The following is a 22501-nucleotide window of genomic DNA, read 5'->3' as shown; positions in this document are numbered from 1 at the left end:
ATGCAAACAGTGTCATTTCATTAATGAAAAAGCAGGCATTTAGACACACCGAGGTAATTGTCCCTGATAATGGACCTGCATTCCGCAGTGAGAGGCTCCGATGGTGGGCAGAAGAAAAGGGTATCACTTTAAGAATTGCAACACCATACCACCCCGAAGGAAATGCCCTTGCGTTACGCCTCATCCATGACTTGAAGACTTCCATTTCCATATATGATGACTACTGTGGAGGATGAAAGTATGCCCTTGAGGCAGCGGCGAGGCATCACAATCAATCTCACACAGCTAGACTTGGCCGTAGCCCTCAGTTTGCTGCCTTTCAGAAGAAGACGTCGCTACCAGCAGATTACGAACTTGGCATAGTAGGGAAGGTTCATATTCCAGAACGCAAGAAGATGATAGAAGAAACCAGCAGGCAAAAAAGTTCAACGAAGAAGTACTACAACTTGCGCCACGCAACTCGCATGCCCAATATACAGCCCAGAGACATGCTAGTAGTGCGACAAGATCTTGATCATTCGAAGAATGCTTTTACAGGTCCTTATGTCGTCCTCAAAATTGTGAAACAACAAGGTATACTGAAGTCCGTGCGCTTTGAAGGACCAGCCAGCAAGACAGAAGTGACAAGTGTGGGTAACCTAGTGCCATGCCATCCACGGAAGGATGCCGACAAGAGACCCGGAGGATGTACATTCCCGAACAGAAGACGATGAGGATCACATGTGGAGATTAAACAGTTTACAATAACAACAGTTGATCAGTCTCGGATCCCTATGTTATAAGCATAAACAAATTGCACATAAGGCCTTACAGATGTGTAGCAGGGACGTAACTTCTCTGCAGAATAATCACTAATGGCATAGTGGGTTCTCTCCTACTTCGCAAAATTATGACGATTTATGGCTTAGTGGGTATGTTGCAGTTCTGCTTGTAGTATAGTCACCCCAAGAGAGTTTACAACTGGCTCTGGAAAGGCTGCCTTGCTAGCTTCCACTGTGATGTGCTCTGTATAACGCTCTCACCTGGTGGTTTCTTTTTTTTTTCTTTCTTTACTGATAGCAGTACGGTTGGGGTGCTTCACACCTATCAGTCATCAGCTCTGCCACTTAAAGTTATCCACTCAAATTTACATTACAAATTACGGGACTACAGAAATTCTTCCAACGGGATTTTAAAATTACCCAGTTCAAATTAATGAGGTTTTACTGTATACTGCCTTGAAGCCAGCACATGACATTCTTTTGTGTGAAGAAACTGCTCCCAGGTTGTTGGCCTTTGTGGGGTCTGAAAGAAGCCGCGCTCTCAAAACACACGGACGCAGTCACGTCATCGGCCAACAAACAAACACGTGTACATTTATTATCTGCTTTTACAACGGCGAGCTTGCCAGCCAAATCTAATACACAACTTGTAACAGGCTAAATAACCAGATATATAATGCCAATGCAACACACAAGCAACATAACGCATATGCAAAGTACTGCGAATGTGGCATTGCCGATGTTCGACTCGCCATGAGGAAACGAGCCGCGGTATCGTCCCCATGGGCCCACCACAGGAGACCGCGCACGCTGCCAAACACTAAAGGGACTCGCAGTAGCACGGCAAATTGGGCTAGTTGTTATTGATTCATGTTTCAACTGCATAAGGTGCATGCACATAGACACCAGAAGGAAAAACGTGAACACGTTCACGTTTTTCCTTTTAGTGTCCGTGTCTGTGTGCGCGCCTTATCCACTTTAAACATGAGCCTATGGAGACTCTCTGCTGTTTCCTCTGCGCTGGTCTAACCTCTCTCCAGCCAGGAGGCACTGCCGGCGCCACTGTGCTAAACCTACCCCGCACAAGCACAGCACCACGTCTCACTCGGCGGCTGTTAAACCTAACTGCGACTAATCCGCGAGAGGCGCATGCTCCATGAGGCACAAACAACTTCACACACCTTCTCTCCTTGTTTGCATTACAGCAGCATTTTGTGTTTGCCCACTAATAATAACATGTACCAAGAAGTTATACTTGACTGCTCTAAGTGACCCCAAACTCCATTTGGTCTCCTCTAAGTCTGTTCCAAAACAGCTTTTCTTTCTGCTCAAAAGATGGCTGTAAATCCTCAACTGGCTGGAACACTACTGTCAAGGTGAAAACAACTGTGCAAGCCTCACCTATGAGCCTCTGTCCTACTAAAGTAATGTTTACTCTGGTGTTGCACACAGGAACAGGGCCCATCTAGTTCGGTATTTCCAAGCTATCGCCGTTGCAGAAAATGCCACAATCCGAAACAGGGCAACAGACCCTCGTTTGTATTGCCAAATCACTTCCTACATGTATACCTGAAGTGGGAAGTGCGTGAAGCCACCTGCTGCAGTGAATTTCACTTGTTTTGTTACGGAGAAAGATGTTGCAGATACTTCCATCTGGCAAAACCGGGGCAAGATAGTTCCCCATCTGTGGTCTCGCAGCAAGTGACTTGCTTCTTCTTCTTCAGAAGCATTGCATCATTCTGAAGTCGATGAGTGAAAAAATAGTACAGGAATGAAATGTTGTAGACAGAGTAGATGGTCACTGAAAAATGGAGTTTACTAGAAAATTTCCAAGGAAGCGGAGTGGGTGTGTATCATCAGAAAGAATGAGTCTGAGACACATTAAAAGCTTGGAGGACGCTTCTGCTTCGCTTTCAAGAGTAGAACGCGATGGCATAATCGGACTGTGTTTGTCTTGCCTTCCCAATCACTAGCCTAGCTTCGCTACTCGGTCGACACCTAAACCGTGCTGCAAGAAAAACCAAAGCGCAGACACTTGCTGGCTCCTATATCCGTGTACGCGGTGCGACAGAACACGGAAAGCGCACACGTGGGCCCTTTGCACCATCTCACAGGATTTCTGTCAAGCCGCTGAAGAACCTCCGCGATGTGCGTACCACCAACGCTAAATGGTGTACATAAATAACTCGCCGTTAGTATGCTAGAGGATGTACGTGTGGTCGCTCCTCGGAAGTCGCACGTTCGATTTGAACCGAATATTTTTTTAGATTATTTCTTGGTTTGCATCTACCTCGAATTTTTGCTCACGGACAACGCAGATTTTTCACTCACAAGCAAAAACACCAACACTGCAATTTCTGCAAAACGAGCTCCTTAATGCTGTCGTGTTAAAATTGTGGTTGTTTGACAACTGTCCGAGTGTCTGGGTCTTTACCCCAGCTACATTGCTAGGTGCAATCAACCTTTGTCACCTGCTGGGAATGTGGCATAACTATGCACTCACCACCAAGCGCCAATTTGCATCTCCAAGATTTCTTTCTTTTTGCCAAAGCACGAGAAAAATTGCCGATTCTCTCGCATGACCATCTTATAACTCGATGTGGCAATGCAAAGGAGCCTTTCAAAACAATTGCAGAGTCTGAAACACACAGTGACCAACACAAGGACAGAGCAGATACTGGGTTTGCACAATACATGCATGTGTGTCTTCACAGCGGTCTGCTGCTGTGTGAAAAGTGATGCCGTTTCATTGAAATATGGCACTGCCGGATGATGTCAATTGTCCCTGGCTATTTTGCATGCTGCGCATTGCCCACTCAGCTTACGCAGTCACTGCTGGCCCGCTTGCTGTACCATAAGGGGTATTCACACGAGGGAGAAATCCGTGGGGGACACAGGGGGACTGTGGATCACATGACCGCGATGTCATGAATTAGTGAGTGGGCGCCCCCCCCCCCCTTCGCCTCCTCGGAGGACATGGGGACCTTTTCCCCAACAAGAAAATCGATCCCCCGGCGGTGCTAGATATAGCGAAATTTTGGGCTCTTGTTTGGCCACATTGTGGCACTTGCTCCTGTAGAGAGCAGCAGTGGGTGTCCAGTCTGCAGCTGGTCGTCAGCATCTGGTGAAACGGGCAGTACAAGCCACCAGAGTAGTCTGGTAACACTGGTCTCCCCCTTCGTTCTCCCCGTCTTTGTGAGGTGGGGACATTGTGGGGAATTCTCTTCACGAGCTGACGTCACTAGGCTCCGCCTTTATCCCTTGAGGATTTGACTCCGTGTGAATATTACATTACAGAAGGCATTTGATTCGTTGGAGACATCAGCAGTCATACAGGCACTGCGGAATCAGGGCATCGACGAAGCCTATATAAACATAATGGAAGAAATCTACAGCGGATCCACAGCCACTATAGTCCTCCATAAAGAAAGCGACAGAATCCCAATAAAGAAGGGCGTACGGCAGGGAGACACGATCTCTCCAGTGCTATTCACCGCGTGTTTACAGGAGGTTTTCAGGGCCCTAGATTGGGAAGAATTAGGGATAAGAGTTAATGGAGAGTATCTCAGTAACCTGCGATTCGCTGATGACATTGCATTGATGAGTAACACGGGAGACAAATTATTATATTACAGCTCATGATTACTCAACTGGATACGGAAAGTAGAAGAGTAGGTCTGAAAATTAATATGCATAAAACTAAAGTAATGTGGAACAATCTTGGCAGAGAACAGCGCTTTGCGATAGGTGACGAGACACTGGAAGTTGTAAAGGAGTACGTCTACTTAGGACAGGTAGTAACCGCGGAGCCGAACCATGAGAGTGAAATAACTAGAAGAATAAGGATGGGATGGGGCTCATTCGGCAAGCATTCTCAAATCATGAATGGTAATCTACCACTATCCCTCAAGAGAAAGGTATATAACAGCTGCATCTTACCGGTACTTACCTACGGAGCAGAAACCTGGAGACTTACAAAGAGGGTTCAACTTAAATTGAGGACGATGCAGCGAGCGATGGAAAGGAAAATGATAGGTGTAACCTTAAGAGACAGGAAGAGAGCAGAGTGGGTCAAAGAACAAACGGGGGTTAAGGATATCATAGTTGAAATCAAGAACAAGAAATGGATATGGGCCGGGCACCTAGCGCGTCGGCAGGATAACCGGTGGTCATTAAGGGTAACTGACTGGATTCCAAGAGATGGCAAACGCGTGAGGGGGAGACAGAAAATTAGGTGGGTAGGTGAGATTAAGAAGTTTGTAGGTATAACGTGGCAGCAGAAAGCACAGGATCGGGTTGATTGCCGGAACATGGGAGAGGCCTTTGCCCTGCATTGGGCGTAGACAGGCTGATGATGATGATGATGATGATGAAGAATATTACATTTGCCTTGAAGTGTTTTTTGTACCCGCTCTGTTCCACACCATGCACATGTGTGATGAGTTGCTTGTCCAGTCAACATGGCGATGATGACCTTGCTGCAAGAGAAATGGACTCTGCGCCTCCGCGATGGTCTAGTGCAGTGGTTCTCAGCCATGAATTTTTCTGAGACCCGTCGTGAGGAGGGACCCCTTGCAGTGGGATAAAAGGGGGAGGGGTCATAAATGGACACAACGTGCATCGTGAAATAGGTGGCTTTTATCTTTCCCTCGCAAAGAATGGTCAAGCTAAAGTGCCAATTCGAGTGCGCAACAGCTTGTCAATAAGTTGTGCCCTTCTGCAGCCACACTTTCCATTCGTTTCAGCAGTGCAGCAATGGCGGCCTCTGAACCACGCCATTCGTTTCAAAAGGTGCAGGATTGGTGCAGCACTGGTTCACGATTTTCCTGCACCCTCTATGCTGACGGTGCCGGCTTGGTGCAGTCTTGCGCGTGCGCACTAGTATCTGAGCAGACGACGCAGCATTTGGACGTAGGCGCAGTACCCACCTTATTAACGTGAGACGTGTTTTGCCAAAGTGTTTGCGCTTCATAGACTGTCCACGTGCGGTTTGCCACCTGTCAACGTTACGTGGACGACGTAAATTAAGCGAACGAAAATAAGGTCTGCACCATGTCGGCACCTCGTCATTCGTTTCTAGTGAAACACCGTGCCCGCACCACTGAACTCCTGCTGAACAATTTCTGAACTTCTCGTGCACCGCCGTGAACCAGTTCCGATTGGTGCAGGTGAATCGAACGGACCTACAGTCAGCCTTCTGCTAGCTGCATTTGCTCTTCAAATATGCAAGCCTAGAAAAAGTATGCTCGCGTGCATATGTTGTAGAAAACTGCAACGAAAGCTTCACAACCATCTCATGGAGAAAAGGAAACAAGTCAGCTCCGCTGGAATGCAAAAATCTTATGCGGTGAAGCATACCAAAAATCAGAAGGGTCCGTTGTCACGGGAAATAGTGTGCCTCCTTGAAGGGACACTAAAGGCAAATAACAATTTATGTCATAGTGAAAGGTCAATGTATGAGAACGTCTAAAATGTAAATAGTAGGAACAGCAGTGCTCTAGCAATCAGGAAATTAAGGTAAATGTAGGACACGATGTGCGCCATAAGTGGGACGTTTTGGAAATGATCCCGATGACGTCAAAGAGTCCCGAGTACAATTAACCACTACAGTCGAGCCCGACTATATCAAACCCGTTTATATCAAATTATCCCGTATATCGAACAATTTGTAAGCACAGTAAATTTACATTGAGAATATATAGCAAAAGTTACTGTTACATCGAACGAAAATAGCAACGACAACCGATATATCAAACTCCATGTGCCTCAAAAGTGCCCCAGCAAGTTGGCTTTCCCTCGCGGTGGCGGGGAAAACTGCCGGCGCCACCCTAGAAAAAGTGGTTTAGACACGGCTGTGCACGGCCGAACACCCCTCTGCACAAAATGATCCTGGCCTGCTCGCAGCGCTTACAGCCAATCAGAGGCTGTCGTGCTTTCTCCGAGGCGCGGAGACGGTACAAGTGGGTGCCATTTTTTCTTTCTTTATGCTTGCGTGCCTGCTGCTGCCTCTTTTCCTAGAGTCCTCATTCAGCGTGGTCCGTGCTGGTGGTGTTGCCTGTTGGTGCTCTGTGAACTTTATTGGCGCGCTGTCGTCATGGCTTGTGCAAAGAGGCAGAATTTGCCGTTCGCCATGAAACTTGAAATCATAAATCGAGTCGAGCGCGGTGAGAAGAAGTCCGACGTCGCCGCCGCGTACAAGATTCCAAGGAGCACCTTGAGTACTATCCTGACGAACAAGGCAGACATCAGGGCCAAGTCGGACAAAAGGCAAGGTGCCCGTGGCGCCCGACGTGTGCACACTGTTGTTTATGAGGACGTGTACGACGTGTGTGCACTGCTGTGTACGAGACACCGCAGGTGTTTCCGCTGAAGTTTGGAGCGAGCTGGCAGAGTTCCTGGGTGCTATCGACGGATCGACAATCGACGAGTTCGTCAGTGTGGACGATGATGTCGCCATCATGGGCCAGCTACAAGATGAGGACTACGTTGCAGACGTCGTGCCGACCACGAGCCAAAGCAACAGCAATAAGGAAATTGACGATGGCCCGTTGCCGACATCCTCCGAAGTGATTAGTGCACTTGCGTTGGTCCGGCGCTATTGCGTGAATATGGAAGGTTGCGGCCTCAGCTGCTCCGACTTGTTGGACAACGTGGAGGCGTGCGTGCTGTCGCACGCAGCCATGTCGTTGAAACAGAAGAAAATACAGGACTATTTTGTTCCAAAGTAGGGCACGCAAGTAAGCCACCATATTAATAAAGTACTTTTCTTATTGGTATGTGCCTTTGTGTCATCAAATCCTATAGCGGGCCTATATCGAATTATGCCATATATCGAACTAATAAACGTTTTTTGGCGAGTTCGATATACCTGGGTTCGACTGTACTAATCAAACCAGTTGCAATGAAAAAAGAACCTTCCGTGCATCACAAGACGTAATAAAATGCTTCTTGTTCATTTCTGTTTGATTCATGGAAAAAAGAAACTCTTGGCGCTACCATGGTGAACGGCGCGAGTAGTTCAAAAGTTCCGTTTTCGCCGAGCTGCACGTCTCAGTGGTAGTTTCAGTATCGCGTACTGCTGCGTGTGCTTGGCTCTCGCTATTTTCGCCCTGTCGATACTGTACTTCTGCCGCCGCTGGCCATGCTAAGCTTCGTTACAGTGAACTATACAGTTTCGGAGTGGCCTGTGGCTGCGTCTTGGCAAGGTTAATGGCCATTGTTGCGCAAGAAACAGTAGCTTCGGTGGCTGGGCAGTAAAGGCGGGCAACATTGGGCACGACAACTGCTACGTCAGAAGGTTCGTTCAGGCGGTTGATTTGATGTGCGCTAACGCCGTGCGGACCACTAAAACGTGATTTTCTTTCAAAATAAGCATTTCCTTGGCACGAAACAAGCACTACGAGGTTTCTGCAACGCTATTGCAACAATTAACGTCGACTTAATATTTGCCTTTAGTGTCCCTTTAATTTTAAGACCCTATGTAATGTGGGGGCAATGCCACTTGTGGTTCCTTTGCTGCTATCTAATTTTATAACAAAGCAGTGAACGTCACCTATTTAATGTGTGTGTGTGTATATATATATATATATATATATATATATATATATATATATATATATATATATATATATATATATATATATATATATATATATATATATATATATATATATATATATATATATATATATATATACTGTGATGCAGGCGTCATGCCGGGTTAACGTAAAGTGTGGTTCCAGAGTTGTCTCCGCTTTTATAGAAGTCTAATAAACATTACATTTTTATTGTTGTGATCTATCTGTCTGTCTGTCTGTCTGTCCGTCCGTCCGTCGCATTACTGTTATGGTTCAGCAAGCTATATTCAAGCGTTGCTCGACCCCGGAGGAATACACTAACGAAAGTTGCATATGATATTCACATCATCGCACCATAAAGTGCACTTCGTTTCGATAATACTGATGTCAGTGCTGACGTTACGTCATACCATAAGTTACCCTTTAAATGCCAGTGTAGTCGACGTGCCAGGTAAAGATGTGATGAGCACACAACCACTACGCTTAGCAAAACACGTCGATCCACCTCGTAACATTTGGCTCAAAGACAAAAAATATCGCATGAACAACTACTCACTGATTGCTTCGCATGAAACCGATTCCCACAAGGCGTGGGATCTGCCGAATGTTTTTGTTGTGGCATAACCAGCCCATCTCTTGTGTATACCCAGGTTGCCAAGCCCTTCAACATTGAATTGAACCAGTCATACAAGCCAAGCAGTAGGGAGCACTCACTTCTGGCCAAGACGAGTGATATCAGTGTCCACCTGTCGACACAAGTACTGTCAACAGCAACATTCATGGTTACCGAGCTTCTGTCCAACTTGAAGGTGCCTATTTTTTTCATTTATTCTCGCATGACACTATTGCTTGCTGTGAACATAAGGAGAACTATGAAGGCTTTTTTCTTTGTTAGACACTACATTAAAGGCCGAGACAGACGGTACGATTTTCCATGCGACGTGACGTCCGACGCGGCGGTGGGGAAACCGGAATGGCGACCTTTCATAGCATCAGACAGCCACCATTTCGGCTGCCGCACCACTGCGTTGGCTGTCGCATCGCATGGAAAATCGTAGCGTCTGTCTCGCACTTAATGAGAACTAACAGGCATCCCCTATACTTTTCTTGGCTTGATTGTCTGTTAGTTCTCCTCAACACTTTCGTGATCGCACCTATTCCCATCGATAGTATGTTATCGATGACTTCAAGTTCAAGTTTTAGGCACTCTCTGAGTGGTTCTGGACAGCTAACACAATACAAAGGGTAAAATGACATGTCTTTTATCAGTTTTGTTTGCGAGTTTCTTTTTTCCACCGCGGGGAGGTTTTTAAAGCTCGTTCGCAGTCGGGTAGGTGAGCGGTGGTTGTTTCAGACTTCGCATCGATGTCGCTCGTGGGTGCTCCACAGAAACGGCGAATTTCGACGAATTCCGATTAATCTGAGCGGGAATCTCTGGATGATAGTAGCAGCACAGACACGGAAGACGACTTCGATTCGCCAGGCTTCAGTACGGACGGCGAAAGTGCGTCAAACCTCCCCGGAACATCGGCAGCTATCCGCCGGAAAGTTTCGTCTTCTCCTCGGGTCGTTTTATTGCTGCCGCGCGTCGATGTAAACGTATCCGGTGCGTACTAAAAATAGCAGCTCTTATCTGCAAGGTGTTAACTTCATTCGGGCGGTGTTACGAGCGGCGTCGTTGGCCGACGCGCTCAGTAGCGGCGACTTTTGACCCGCGGCGTCTCGATTCTGACAAAGGGCATCGCTTGCCCATTGTGCCCCTCCGGGTTAAGCCGTCAGCCTTTAGCCACGGTGGGGGACAGCCTTTGTCACGATTCTGGCGTACGCGACATCTCGCTGCGCTCCTGCCTCGACTAGGCCGTGATAAGGATGAGACCAGGCGAAGATTTCGGCATCTGAATTTCACTGAAATTCTTTTCTTCGCGACGCGCCTCACGTCCGATCTAGATTTCCGCGGGACTCTCAACTTGGAACTTGTCCTAGCACGCCTTTTTGGGATTTCAGGCCTAGCCTTTATCTTGGCGTCTCGAAGAATGCGGTCGTCGCGTTTGGCTAGCGCCCTAGCACGCTTACCGCCACTGGTCTCTTTTGCGTTCGCCTTTCGCTTGCGTCGGCGCCTTTTTCTCACCGAACGGCTCGCAGCGCTCATAGTCTCGGCACTAGTACTCTCAAGTGCGCTGCCTTCGACCTTCGCTGCCAATACTTTAAGCGGCTGAACTGACTTGTCCTCTGGGCCGTTAATAGGTATCTCTGAGTCTGACCTAACGGTAGTCCCGACACTCTCTAAGTCAGCCAGCTCGCCCTGAGATGTCTCTTCAGCTTCGGGCGTTCTATCGCTTTCGTGGTTAGCCCCTTTTCTCTGGCCTTCGAAGTCGGCCTCCTGCTCTTCGCGCCTTTGACACTCTTCAATCTCACGCGCTTTGCGTAGCGCCTCTGTCTCTCGCGCCACACGAAGTGCTTCTTGTTCTCGCGCTTCCTCATCTAGCGCCCTGGCGTCCTCAAGCGCCTTACTACGGGCTTCGGCCTCTAACGCCTGGCGACGGGTCTCAGCTTCAAGCGCTTTACGGCGCGCGTCATCCTCAAGCGCTTCAGCGCTGTCTTTGTTGCCTCGGCTTTCGCAGTCAGCAGGACCTGACGCACCCAAGTGGCGCAACAAGGCATCTTTGGCCTTATCAAAGTCTTGCGCTTCCTCCGTGGCTAAGCGCTCCAAAACGCATGTAATTTGGTGCGGCAGCAACGTCACAAGCCTCTCCAACCAAAGGTCTCGGCTAACGCCAACGTCCTCGCAGACAGTCTTAAAGCCAGCAAGAAAAGTCTCAATGTTCTCGCCTGACTTGAAGACGTGGAGACGGCATCGTGCTCGCTGCCACTTAATCGCCTGAATTTCACGATCAAGCTCCTTCATCTGGTGAGCATGTTCTCGCTCCCGAGCCTGCCTCTCGCATTCCTCCGCCTCTCGCTTTTCACGCCTTTCGCGTTCCTCTGCCTCTCGCTTTTCGCGCTTCAGCCTCTCATTTCTTTCTTCCGCTTCGCGCCTTTCTTTTCTTTCTTCAGCCTCGCGCCTCAGCCTCTCATTTCTTTCTTCCTCAATTAGCTCTAGACACTCTGAGAGCTCGTCGTCGTCTGCCTCAAGGTTCTCAATAGCCTCGATAATCTCTGGCTTTCTCATTTCTTCTCGAACATCCAAACCCAAACTTTTGGCTAACTCTAGCAAAAGCGGTTTTTTCAGTGCCTTCAGATTCATGGTTGCTGCAAGTGCTGCTAACTTCACTACTACTAAGACGCTACGTTCCCATGCACAGGTCAACGTAGAGTAGTTACCCAAAATTACCACCTTTCGTACAAAACTCGAGACAAAGCCTGGTAAAATCTCAGTGAAGAAAAGTCAAGCACTCACCACACCCTGCAGCCGTGATCTCGGCGGAGACGATCCCGATGCTGGCACGAGCTTGTTGCGACTTGTCGTGAGCAGAATCCCGTCGCTGCCATCCAGTTGTTACGAGCGGCGTCGTTGGCCGACGCGGACTCAGGGGGTAGCGTGGAGCTGAGCGGCGGGAGACGTACCGCAGGCCCAGGGATGTCCAGAACAGCAGGAAGCCGAGGCAGAGAGACCGGCGTTGAGGAAAACTTAACAGAAGTTTATTTACAACATCACAGAGGACAGGATCGTCAGAACGACATCTAGTCCGATCGATCCGTCCCGAGCAGACGCTCTGCTGCTCCTTAAATACGCTTCATTCTCAAGACAGGGAAACTCCTTATGCGGCAAATGTCCAATCACAAACGTGCATGCCCTTGAAGCTGCATAACTATAGCAAACGTCCAATCACAAGCACGCATGCCCTTGGAGGGTCCGTCTCTTCGGCACATAGGTCACCGCCCCCAGGATGGCACTCCAGAGACCACTGCCCTCTCACTCTTCACGTCCGACCAGTTCGGAAGGGGGGGGGGACAATGCCACCTGGGTTCTGATAATCCTTTTACGAACAAAGGCACCAGCCTTAGCCAAAAGCACACTCGATGCAAATACGCGTCCCACGGAGGGGACGCGCGTGTAGCAGCCAGCTTCCCACCGAAGCGCTCAGTTCAGGGAAAGACAGCAGGTGTAGGTGTCTAATCCGTTCTCCGAAATGAGGGGGGGGGGGGAGTCCAAGAAGCAGGAAAACTCGTTTGGAGACAGCTGGCCCAGGACCCTCACATTTGCTTTGTAACAGCGGGAGCATTTGGCGCCGGCAGCAAAAAGAGCGCAGTTATCTCTGCGAAGACGGCGCGGAGTGGACTTTGACCCAGCGCTCCGGTGTGCTGCGCAGTGGCGTCTTCATGTCGTTTTTCACCGCAGAAATCGTCAGAGAGATATGCAACCACACAGATAAGTATGCGTGGATGCATACTTTCGAAAAGCCAATATACAGTGAGAGGGACGGATTCATGGAGTTGCTTACAATGTACCGTATTTATTCGAATCTAACGCGCACCTTTTTTCCGGGAAAACGAGTCCAAAAATCGCATGCGCGTTAGAATCGAGCACCGAAAAAAAAAGAATCTCGGTTATCATATTGCCATCGACATTTCAAAATGGCCACTTCCTACGCGCCTTGGCCATTTCTGCCATTTTTTCAGTTTGTACGTGTGCTGAGGATCCCGTTCTGGGGTGCTATCGCGGAACGATTCTATTTTTTATTCCAATGCTTTTCGTGCGTTTCGCGCTTGGCCAGTGGTCAGAACGACGGTCCGCCCGCGTGATCAACGCGATCAGCCAGCTGCGAGTGGTGGATGATAAGAATAGCATAGAATATGGCATTGGAATCGGAAATAGCATCGTTCCGCGATTGCACCCCTGCGTTTGCATCGACGGCATGGAAGTGCCGACTCCAAATACCAGACGAGTGCACCACGATGCCGCATTTAAAAGAATAGTTTTTACATGTGCAGAGAGACGGACGAAAATCGGGCCGCATCGCGGTCGTTCGGAGTTCCCGAAACGTGCGTGCGAGACTGGTGCAAACAGAAGCAGAATATGTTTTACAGCAAAGCTTCACGAAAAGGTTTCAGTGGACCAAGGGAGGGCCGGGTTCCCGAAATCGAAGAGCGTTGACAGCGACAAGGAGTTATCCGACAGCGACGAGGTCTGATCCATTACGCGACTCGTATCGCCACCGTAGTGGTGACAGTTGTAGCGGCAAGGCCCGCTTTTTGACTTTGTGTTTTACTTTTTTGAAACTTTAGTTCTTTAAAACCCAAATACTTGTTCTTCTGAATGTGCGAAGTTTGATTCCTACGGACTTTTTTTGTTCTTTTCTCTCACGAAAAATGGGTGCGCGTTACAATCGATGTATTACTTTTTTTTTTTGGTCGCGGAAAACGGGTGCGCGTTACAATCGAGGGTGCGGTAGAATCGAGTAAATACGGTACTGATGGGCTAGTTGGTGAGCCATGATTTTCGAATAGGCAGCGCACAAAAGGGCAACGAACACGCACACAAAAAAAGACGCAAACACAAGCACTTGTGTTTGCGTCTTTTTTTGTGTACGTGTTCGTTGCCCTTTTGTGCGCTGCCTATTCGAAGGATCCATGGAGGGAGGTTACTGAAGAAAAGATGAGCAAGTTCGTCTCACTCCATGTGTACATGGTAATCGTTGAAGTCCCACGCTTGCATTGGTGTTGGAGTCGACGACACATATTTCCAGGCGTTCGTCCACCGTCAGGGATGCCACGGAAAAGGTTCAAGGCTTCTTGAGTGTCTCTGATCGGAAGAAGACGACCGTCGCATCCCACAAGAATCTTCACCACGTGTCTTCTCTATTGCAACACATGAACGATTTTTCTACGCTATCTTTTAACCCCGTCGGAACCTTTCAGTGGATGAGAAAACGGTGAAATGTGAAGGTCGGTATGGTATTCGGCAGTATATGAGGGAGAAAGAGGTCAAATGATGGTACAATTATGGATTTTTGCAGATTTGGAACAGGCTACACTGTTCATTTCAACAAATAGACAGGAAAATTGAAAAATACCAGAACTGCAAACTATGCTAGGAACCCCGTCGGAAAGTTGCTAGGAAAGCTAGGAAAGTTGAAGAGAAAAAAAAATTTTTTTTTTTTTCCGAAACATGGGCAGCCAGCCTTTGTTTCACCGCGTCGAGAAACTGCATCGCGCGGTGGCATGATAGGCACTAGTGCCTATATTCTTGTATTTATGTAAATAACCTTTGTACTTACAGAGCTTATATTTCTACTATTATTCTATGAGGGCTTTGCGTTAAAAACGTATATTTAGATTTTTTTTAATGTTTATCCTTTGCAGAGTAGCATTGATGTTTTTACGAATCTATTTTTTTCTTTTAGATGCATTTCTCTTTATTTGATAATTTTTTTATTATAATCGAAATAAATTCGTTGTTTGGAATTAATATTGTTGGAAAGATCAATTGTTCATCTATCATTTGATACCCCACACTTAGCATCAATTATTTTCTGTGGCAGGAAAGAAATATTTCCTGGACTAGCCGAAAACAACCGATTTTTGGGTCACGAAAGTTAAAGTTGTGTCTAACAACGAAAAAAAGTAGCCCTCGGTATTCCTTTCCTTCATCCATTCATAGCAAGGGTCTCATTCTGGCAGACCTGATTCCTTCAGGTAGTATGGGAAGGATTATTGGTCGGCTGCCAGCACATAAAAAGGTAACAGTTATGTGACGCCAGCAGTCAGAAAACGAGTGTTCCGTGTTCCACACTCGACGTCGTGACTTCGAGCAGCGCTGACTAACACTCCCAGGTATACCGAATGAAGTGGACAGTAGGATGACCACCGCCGTAGCTCAATTGGTAGAGCGTCATGCAGACACATTATTCGAAGGTTGCAGGTTCGGTCCATGCCCATGGCAGATTGTCTTTTCATCCAGTTGAATTTCTTCGCATTTACAGTGATTCCGCTCCATCACCAAAGTGTGCCAATTTTGATTTACTGCGCCAGCCTGATAATATCGACGGAATTGCACCAAATTGCACCAGATTCTCGGGTTTGGGAACGTCTATCACCAGCAATCGCACCGCCGGCACGTCAGAACATGTGCAGCTTTACCTTGGGGCCGCCAGTCACAACCACGGACCAAGAATTATTCCGCTGAATAAACAGCGCTCGCGCGTGCGTCCCAAGTAAGTCAGGCCAATGCAGCTTCTGTTTGGCAAGTCGGCTTGACGGCAAAACATGCTCTTTGCAGTGGCTCGTGACGTCCATGCCAATCAGTAGCGAGATAGTGAGGCGGCGATTCCTTGGCGGATGCCATCTGTTCTATAAATGCTGCTGATCACTCGTTTCAAGCATCACACGACACGTACCGTAAAAACCCGCGTATAGCCCGGGGTTTTTTTCTAGATTTTAGGGTGCGAAATTTCGGCCCCGTACTATATGCGGGTCCCAAGAATTTTCGGCCCAAATTCAGTTTCGGTTTCGGCATAGCGCGGTGCTATCATCATCATCAGCTGTCTGCGCGCTTCTGCGCTAGGTAGTGTTAGCGGCGTTAGTCTTAACTGGTCAGTTGGTCAGTGGCCTTTGCTTCAACTTGGTGCCCATAACGACGGCCTCGATTTTGCTCCTGTGATTTTACGCCATGTCAGGACCGCGCAGGCAGTACTCTGCTGCTTTTAAAAGAAAAGTTATCGCTGCTGCCGAAACCATCGGCAACTGTGCCGCGGAGCGGCAGTTCGGAGTCAACGAGCGGAGCATTCGCGGTTGGCGGAAGCAGGAGGAAGCCCTCTTTGCATGCAGCGGCCAGCGAAAAAGTTTCCGCGGACCAAAAAATGGAGCATTTCCTGACGTGGAACGAGAACTCACAGACTTTGTGCGGGAGCAGCGAGCTGCACATCTCGCTGTCAACATCGAGCTGCTACAAGCGAAGGCAAGGGAGATCGCTCGAGACAAAGGCATTCAGCCGGAGGATTTCAAAGCGAGCAAGCATTGGGTGTCTCGCTTCATGCGCCGCGCTGGGTTCTCCCTACGTCGGCGTACGTCGATCTCCCAGAAGCTACCAGAGAGCTACGAAGAGCACCTTGTGGCTTTTCAAAGGTACATAATTGCGTTGCGAAAGGCAGTCCCCTTTCAGCTGGGCCAGATCGGCAACGCGGATCAGACGCCGGTCTACCTGGATATGCCCTCGGCGCTGACGGTGCATCAAAAAGGCTCCAGGCAAGTTATCGTGCGGTCGACTGGAAACGAAAAAACGCGGGTGACTGTAATGTTATCCTGCACGGCTGACGGTCGCAAGCTGCCACCCTACGTGGTGTTCAAACGAAAGACGCTGCCGAAGGGGGAGAAGTTCCCGAAAAATGTCGTCGTCCGCTGCCAGGACAAGGGGTGGATGGACGAATCGTTAGTCCTTGACTGGATAAAGTCCGTGTGGTGTCGACGGCCCGGAGCACTGCTGGGGCTCCCTTCGATACTTGTGCTCGACGCGTTTCGGTGTCACCTGGCCGACTCCGTAAAGCGACTGCTGCGCGACTCCCGCACCGAGCTCGTCGTCATCCCGGGAGGGATGACATCACAGCTGCAGCCGCTTTATGTGTGCCTTAATAAGCCATTTAAGGACCATGTCAAGCGCCTGTACGTGGAGTGGATGAGGTCCGGAGAACCAGAAGTGACCCCTGCCGGACGGCTGAAACGGGCCTCGCCAGCGATGCTCTGCTCGTGGGTAGTCGATGCTTGGGCCTGCATTCCAGAGGCGCTCGTTTGCCGCGCCTTCAAAAAGTGCTCCATCTCCAACGTGCTTGATGGCACTGAGGATGATGTGCTGTGGGAGAACATTTTCGACAAGGGAGCTTCGGAAGAGAGTGCGTCCGACGACGACGATGAATGAAATGTCAATAAATGCATTTTTTCCATTTTCCTCGGACTATATTCGGGTGAAAACTTTTTTTCTCACGTTTGCTATCCCCGAATTACACCCCCGACTATATGCGGGTCCGAGCTATATGCGGGTTTTTACGGTAATTAAAGCAGTGTTCATTAATATCTATCTGTGTGCTGCTAAAATGTCTGGCAGTTCTGCTTCTGGACATCGTGGAGTGAAATCTGTGAAGGCTAGCTACAGTCGATCCCGGATATATCGAACTCTGTTATATCGAATTATTGGCTATACTGAACAGTTGAGAAATCTCCTTGAATTTCCCATGCAAAAGTACGGGGCTGGTGCGCACGTATATCGAACTCCCGCACCGCGAAATATCCGCTATATCGAATGCTGCGCCACGCCGAAGCCCAGAATGTGCATTTTTCCTAACAAATATTGATCATTTTTCCGCCGCGTTCTAATAAGTTCCGATCTCTTGTCGCGTGCAGGTGACGAAAAGGCGATATTATTCCATTGCGTTGATCTAGTTCGTTGCGCAGCGCTTGTCAGTGCACCGGTATATTTGATGCGTGATCCGCAGGTTTTAACGTGCGGGCATATTGTTTTTCAAAATGAGAATGCGAAGTGACTCGGCGGCCTCGTAGTAATGTTTGCATTCGCTTCCTTGTTTGTTGCGCACGATGGCATGCGGGCCCGAAAAGCATGGCCTTCAAGATGTGCAATCTCGTGACGTATTTTTGGTGTTTTTGGTTTTAAAACGCACATCTCAGAGGCTACGCTTTTCTTCGCATTTCTCGCCAAAGCAGCGGCTGCCTTCTACAAAGCCACAAGTGCCATCGCCAAGATGTCGACGGTGGTGGGGACTTTTCTTTCGTTGTTTGTGAGCAGCGTTGTCTCTTTCGCGGTTTGAGGACTCGTGTACTTCTCGCTTCGTTCTTGATAAATCGTCATTCGGGAGTCGAACTAAACATTGTCCCACTCGTAGCGATAAAAATGATGACCGGTGCTTGCAGCAACGTCGAGTAAAGCACAGTCGTGCACTGTTTCCTTGCGGGCCTAGGTGCCATGCGACGACTGTGGGTGCGTCATGACCGCTGACTACGGCGTACGGTGCGTCAGTGAATTTTGCGACATATCGGATGGGAGCACAGCGAGCCACTTCCTTAGTGCAGATAACAACATAGCTGTTTCTGATTGTATTGATGGCAAGGTCATAGCTGACGTTGCCGGAGCTGCGGAAGTCGACCTGTGCGGTTTGAAGATGCAGTGCCGCTGCTGCCACCCCTAAACCCTTTAACGCGCTACCGAGCTTGCATCGGCGTTCAGCGTCGATCACCGCTGTTGTGGCCGAAGATGCTGAATTTGCTTATTTGGAAAGCTTCGATGATATTGACGATGACTTGATGAATTCACGGCGCGCAAGAAGCAAGACAAGTTTGCGGACTATTTTCATGCGAAATAAAGTGCGGTAACTTGCAAAAGAAGAAGTTGTCGCCTTGTTCTTTAGCATATGTGAGCGAATCATCCTGTGAGTGCTTTTTACTACTTCTGAAAACTGTGTCGAGGCCTGCAGTGCTTTAATTTAAGCCTTAAATACGCATATTTTGTATTTAGAATTCTCGATATATCGAACTATTTCGCGGTCCCCTTCGAGTTTGATATATCCGAGATCGACTGTATAGATATACGGAGCAATATTGAATTTTCCCTGCTTCACGACCATGGTAGAGCACGTGAACGGTGGTAACGCACTGACACATTTCCTCAAATGTACGTTATCCATGGATCTTTGTCCAGCAGAGATTTTTCGTAATTCCTTCTACCAACATATCCGGGTTAGTAATCACTCTTGCGGTAAGTACTCCTTAAAAGGCCCTGCTCTTTCAAGCTCGTACATTTTTATTGATCCGGTATTCTGTTTATTTGCTAATGTTGAAAATAATCACTTAAGAGGTTAATCCAGAACACTCAGCTGCTTGAGCGCTTATTTTTGCATTATCAAGTGAAATATGGAGTTCTCCTGAGATGATTTTTTCCATGAGAATTGCAATGAATCGAAATATTTCTAGCTCTTCATAAGGGCCTCATAATAATTATTCAGGGGCTTGAATGTTAATGCAATTTCTTCTCTAGTGCACTCCAGGATGTAAAATGAGCTACTCCAGAGTGCTACCAGACGCAAAATTGTCTGCTCCTAAGTACTGCAATATAAAAATTTTTGCTGCTCCAAAGTGCTCCAAGATGGAAATTCTGCTGCTCCAAAAACTGCTCCAAATCAGAAGTCCTTGGTAGCATCGCTGTGGGCAGACACAGTGATGCTACACGTAATTATTACGTAACACCATGTGTCTTAATTATCAGAAGCCAAACACGAAGCCCTGGAGCAGCTCTGCAGGCCATTGACTACATTATATTTATGCCCCTTTGGACGATGTAGCGGTTGAATATTACCTGCCCTTTGATGGTCCAAGGGGGTAGTACTGTTCCATAATTTTAGCACTATAGCCATTTTTGATGTTATATACAGCAGTATTACTAAAATAAGTGGCAAGCAGTTGTATGACTTGCATTGTTTGCTGCGAAAAGGCCGCCGCTGTTATCCTCTGCTGACGTGCTATGCAGTGAAGGCGAGGCAAAGGAAAGCTTCGTACGACTTTGTGGTTGTCCAGCTAGAAAACAAAAACTACTCTTTTGAAACTTCCTGTACGTCATACTCACAAAGCATACTGCACAACAATGCCAAAGTAATATTTTTAGTTGGACTGCTACATTGTGAAAATGAAGCCCCAGTATGGGCCAAACGCTATTTTTCTCGACTTTGTCGCCATATTGTGGCAACGTTTATTCTTCTTTCGACTCGGCAGCATTTTTATCACTTATATATAGGAACCTACAAAGCCCTCAGTGTGAATATATTACTTGCGGAAAAATCGATGCTTTTTCTAAGAAATGGTAAACATGCAGCATCATGCGACTTTTCGTCAAGGCGAAAAATAATGAAAGTTGAAACAAAAATGAACGGACTATCATAGTCATGAAAGAGCAGCGCCTTGAAATTAAGAAAAAAATTGTTTCGTAGTAATGGCTCAAACCAGTGATTTTATGTAAATTTTTGTGTACGACACAGTTTCACTTTCGTGCCCCAAGTTCGAAGTGCCCTCTAGGCAACACAAATTTTTTTCCCAAGATACAATACCTCAATAACTACTTCTCAGATGCATACATACCAGCCCAGTTTTTTGCAGCATGATCGGAGATGGTCGAAAATTTACCTGGTACGCTTGATATGGAATCAAGAAGGTTTAAAAAAAACTTCTGGAGTGGAGGTCCCCTATACGTGCCCACGTGAGCGGGTGAAGCCTGGGAAATCGGTTGACAGCCATCTTGCTCCAGGCAAGAGGCAACGCAGCTTGTGCGTGGACAGCGTAATTGTCAGCTTCCGCGGGGACGTTTCAGCATGAGAACGGGACAGTTAGTGTCATTTATATGGCCGAATTTTTTTTTCTCCTGCAAGATTGAGGAAGGCAGTTTTTTACGCCATAATACATGGGATGAGGCTGTGGCAGAGCACACGCGCCCATTTCCTTTCCTTAACGCTGGCGCGATCGCGAACTGACAGTGGGAGCCAAGGAGCTACTAGGAGAGGAGCACCGTCACCCCTTTCCGGACAACCCCTTCTTTCCCGCCACTCCTCGCGCCATTCCTCCCGTCCCGGCTCGCAGGAAAGGGAACTCGCCCTGCGAGGGAAACAACCCTCGCGGTGGGGAGGGACACGGGAGGTGAATAAAACAACCGAGCAGACGGGCAGACGGGCTCTCTTGCTCTGCTGACCTGCGAGGTACCACCGCACCGCCCCAAGTTCCGCGAGCCGAACATCGACTGAAGGTGTAAGCGTTTCCCTTTGCTTTCTACTAGAGCGGACTATCCCTCTACGCGACATTTGCGCGTTATTGCTAGAGTAGCAATTGTGGTAGCCTCGATGCTCACCGGAGCCGAAGACTACCGCGGGTTCAGGCATAGCGAGCCACAGGGCCGCGTCTACTGTCGCCTGCTTACGATTAGCGCACCGCTCCGCGCGCGCTCAGCTAGCAAAGGCGTTGAGCGCCGCGCGGCATAAACACAGTGTTCGAGATAACATACACACACAAACACTTTATTTGCCTTCTGCGGCACCCCAACACACACACAGTACACGTCCGTTCCCGGGGCACGGGGAAGCGACGGGCTTCCCGCGCGGACGATACACCAAGGTGGGGGGGGCCGCGAGCACGTCGCAGCTGGCACTGGCGAGCTTTGACACGCCGCTCCGGAAAAAGGTCCCTCGCGGCTATGCTGCGCACTCTCGCGGTGACCACTGGGCCTTGTCGCGAGAGCTAGGGCAATCTCCGTACGCGTGGGCCTCCGGCAAGTGCGCCTCGGCGTGGTACGACCGCGCACGAGCACTAGGCACCGCTCTTTGGCTTCACGTACGAACCGGAGCTAACACTGAGGTAAACGCCTGCAAGGATGCCGAGGCACCCAGGCAGGCTACAGTCCAGCGATTCCCAAAGGGGACGTTGGACCGGAAGGAAATACGTGCTTACCCAGCGGCGTCTGAGGAGTGAGAGAGTTCGTCCCGGCGATGCCGTGCACGCGCGTCAGTCGCCGAATCTCGCGGCTCCAACACCACGGGCAGCGCCACCACGAGAGCCGGCGCGTCGCGTAAGATGACGCCACTTGCCGTTGCGGGAGAACAGGAGAGGGAAAGGATTTGAGGAACAGCGAAATGCCCGCGCAGTGGCTTTGGGCGTGCCTCGGATCCCCACACAATAAAGTGTTGTTTGTTGTTCTAGCCTGTTGCCTTATTCGCCCGAACCCGTCGTAGCTGCGATGACTCGCGCTACAGGAAGGGGACGTTGACACGTGCACGGTACGACTATTTGCGGCTGGGACCGGAGCTAGGCTTCTGCACCAGCCGTACATAGAGTGGACCCCTTCAAGGCATGCCTGATAATACGTAGAATTCGCTTCCAGCATTCCCGAAATGAAGCATATGGTGGAGTTAATAAGTGGTACATAAAATTTTATTCATCCCTGGCTTTTATACAATTTCAAAAGAAAAAAGAAGCATATACAATGTGGTTTATACGTGAATCGATGAAGCAACAAATCCACAATAACTTCAAAATGCATCATAATGCAGACACTCACGAAACTAACCATATGAAACACGCGCCCTTAAAAACTAAACACAGCAAAAGGAGAGATATGAAAGCAAATTAATTGACTAGCTTGCTGCAGCTCTTGTTTACGCTCATCTACAAATTTTTAAAAATAAC

The 22501-nt window shown here is 48.4% G+C and overlaps 1 protein-coding gene across 1 annotated transcript in view; it reads left to right on the top strand.

Annotated features, from left to right (window-relative positions):
* The window catches only part of LOC119397704 (intermembrane lipid transfer protein VPS13A), a 1038245-nt gene that overhangs the window by 400764 nt on the left and 614980 nt on the right, over positions 1-22501 (top strand). The window contains exon 38 of the mRNA XM_037665124.2: positions 8989-9147. Coding sequence (XP_037521052.1) covers positions 8989-9147 — 159 coding nt within the window. The remainder of the gene's footprint in view (positions 1-8988; positions 9148-22501) is intronic.

This window comes from Rhipicephalus sanguineus, chromosome 6 (genome assembly GCF_013339695.2).
Source record: "Rhipicephalus sanguineus isolate Rsan-2018 chromosome 6, BIME_Rsan_1.4, whole genome shotgun sequence".
In the NCBI taxonomy this organism is placed as follows: domain Eukaryota; kingdom Metazoa; phylum Arthropoda; class Arachnida; order Ixodida; family Ixodidae; genus Rhipicephalus; species Rhipicephalus sanguineus.
The sequence above is the reverse complement of the archived record's forward strand: the minus strand, read 5'-3'. Positions and strand labels throughout refer to the sequence as shown.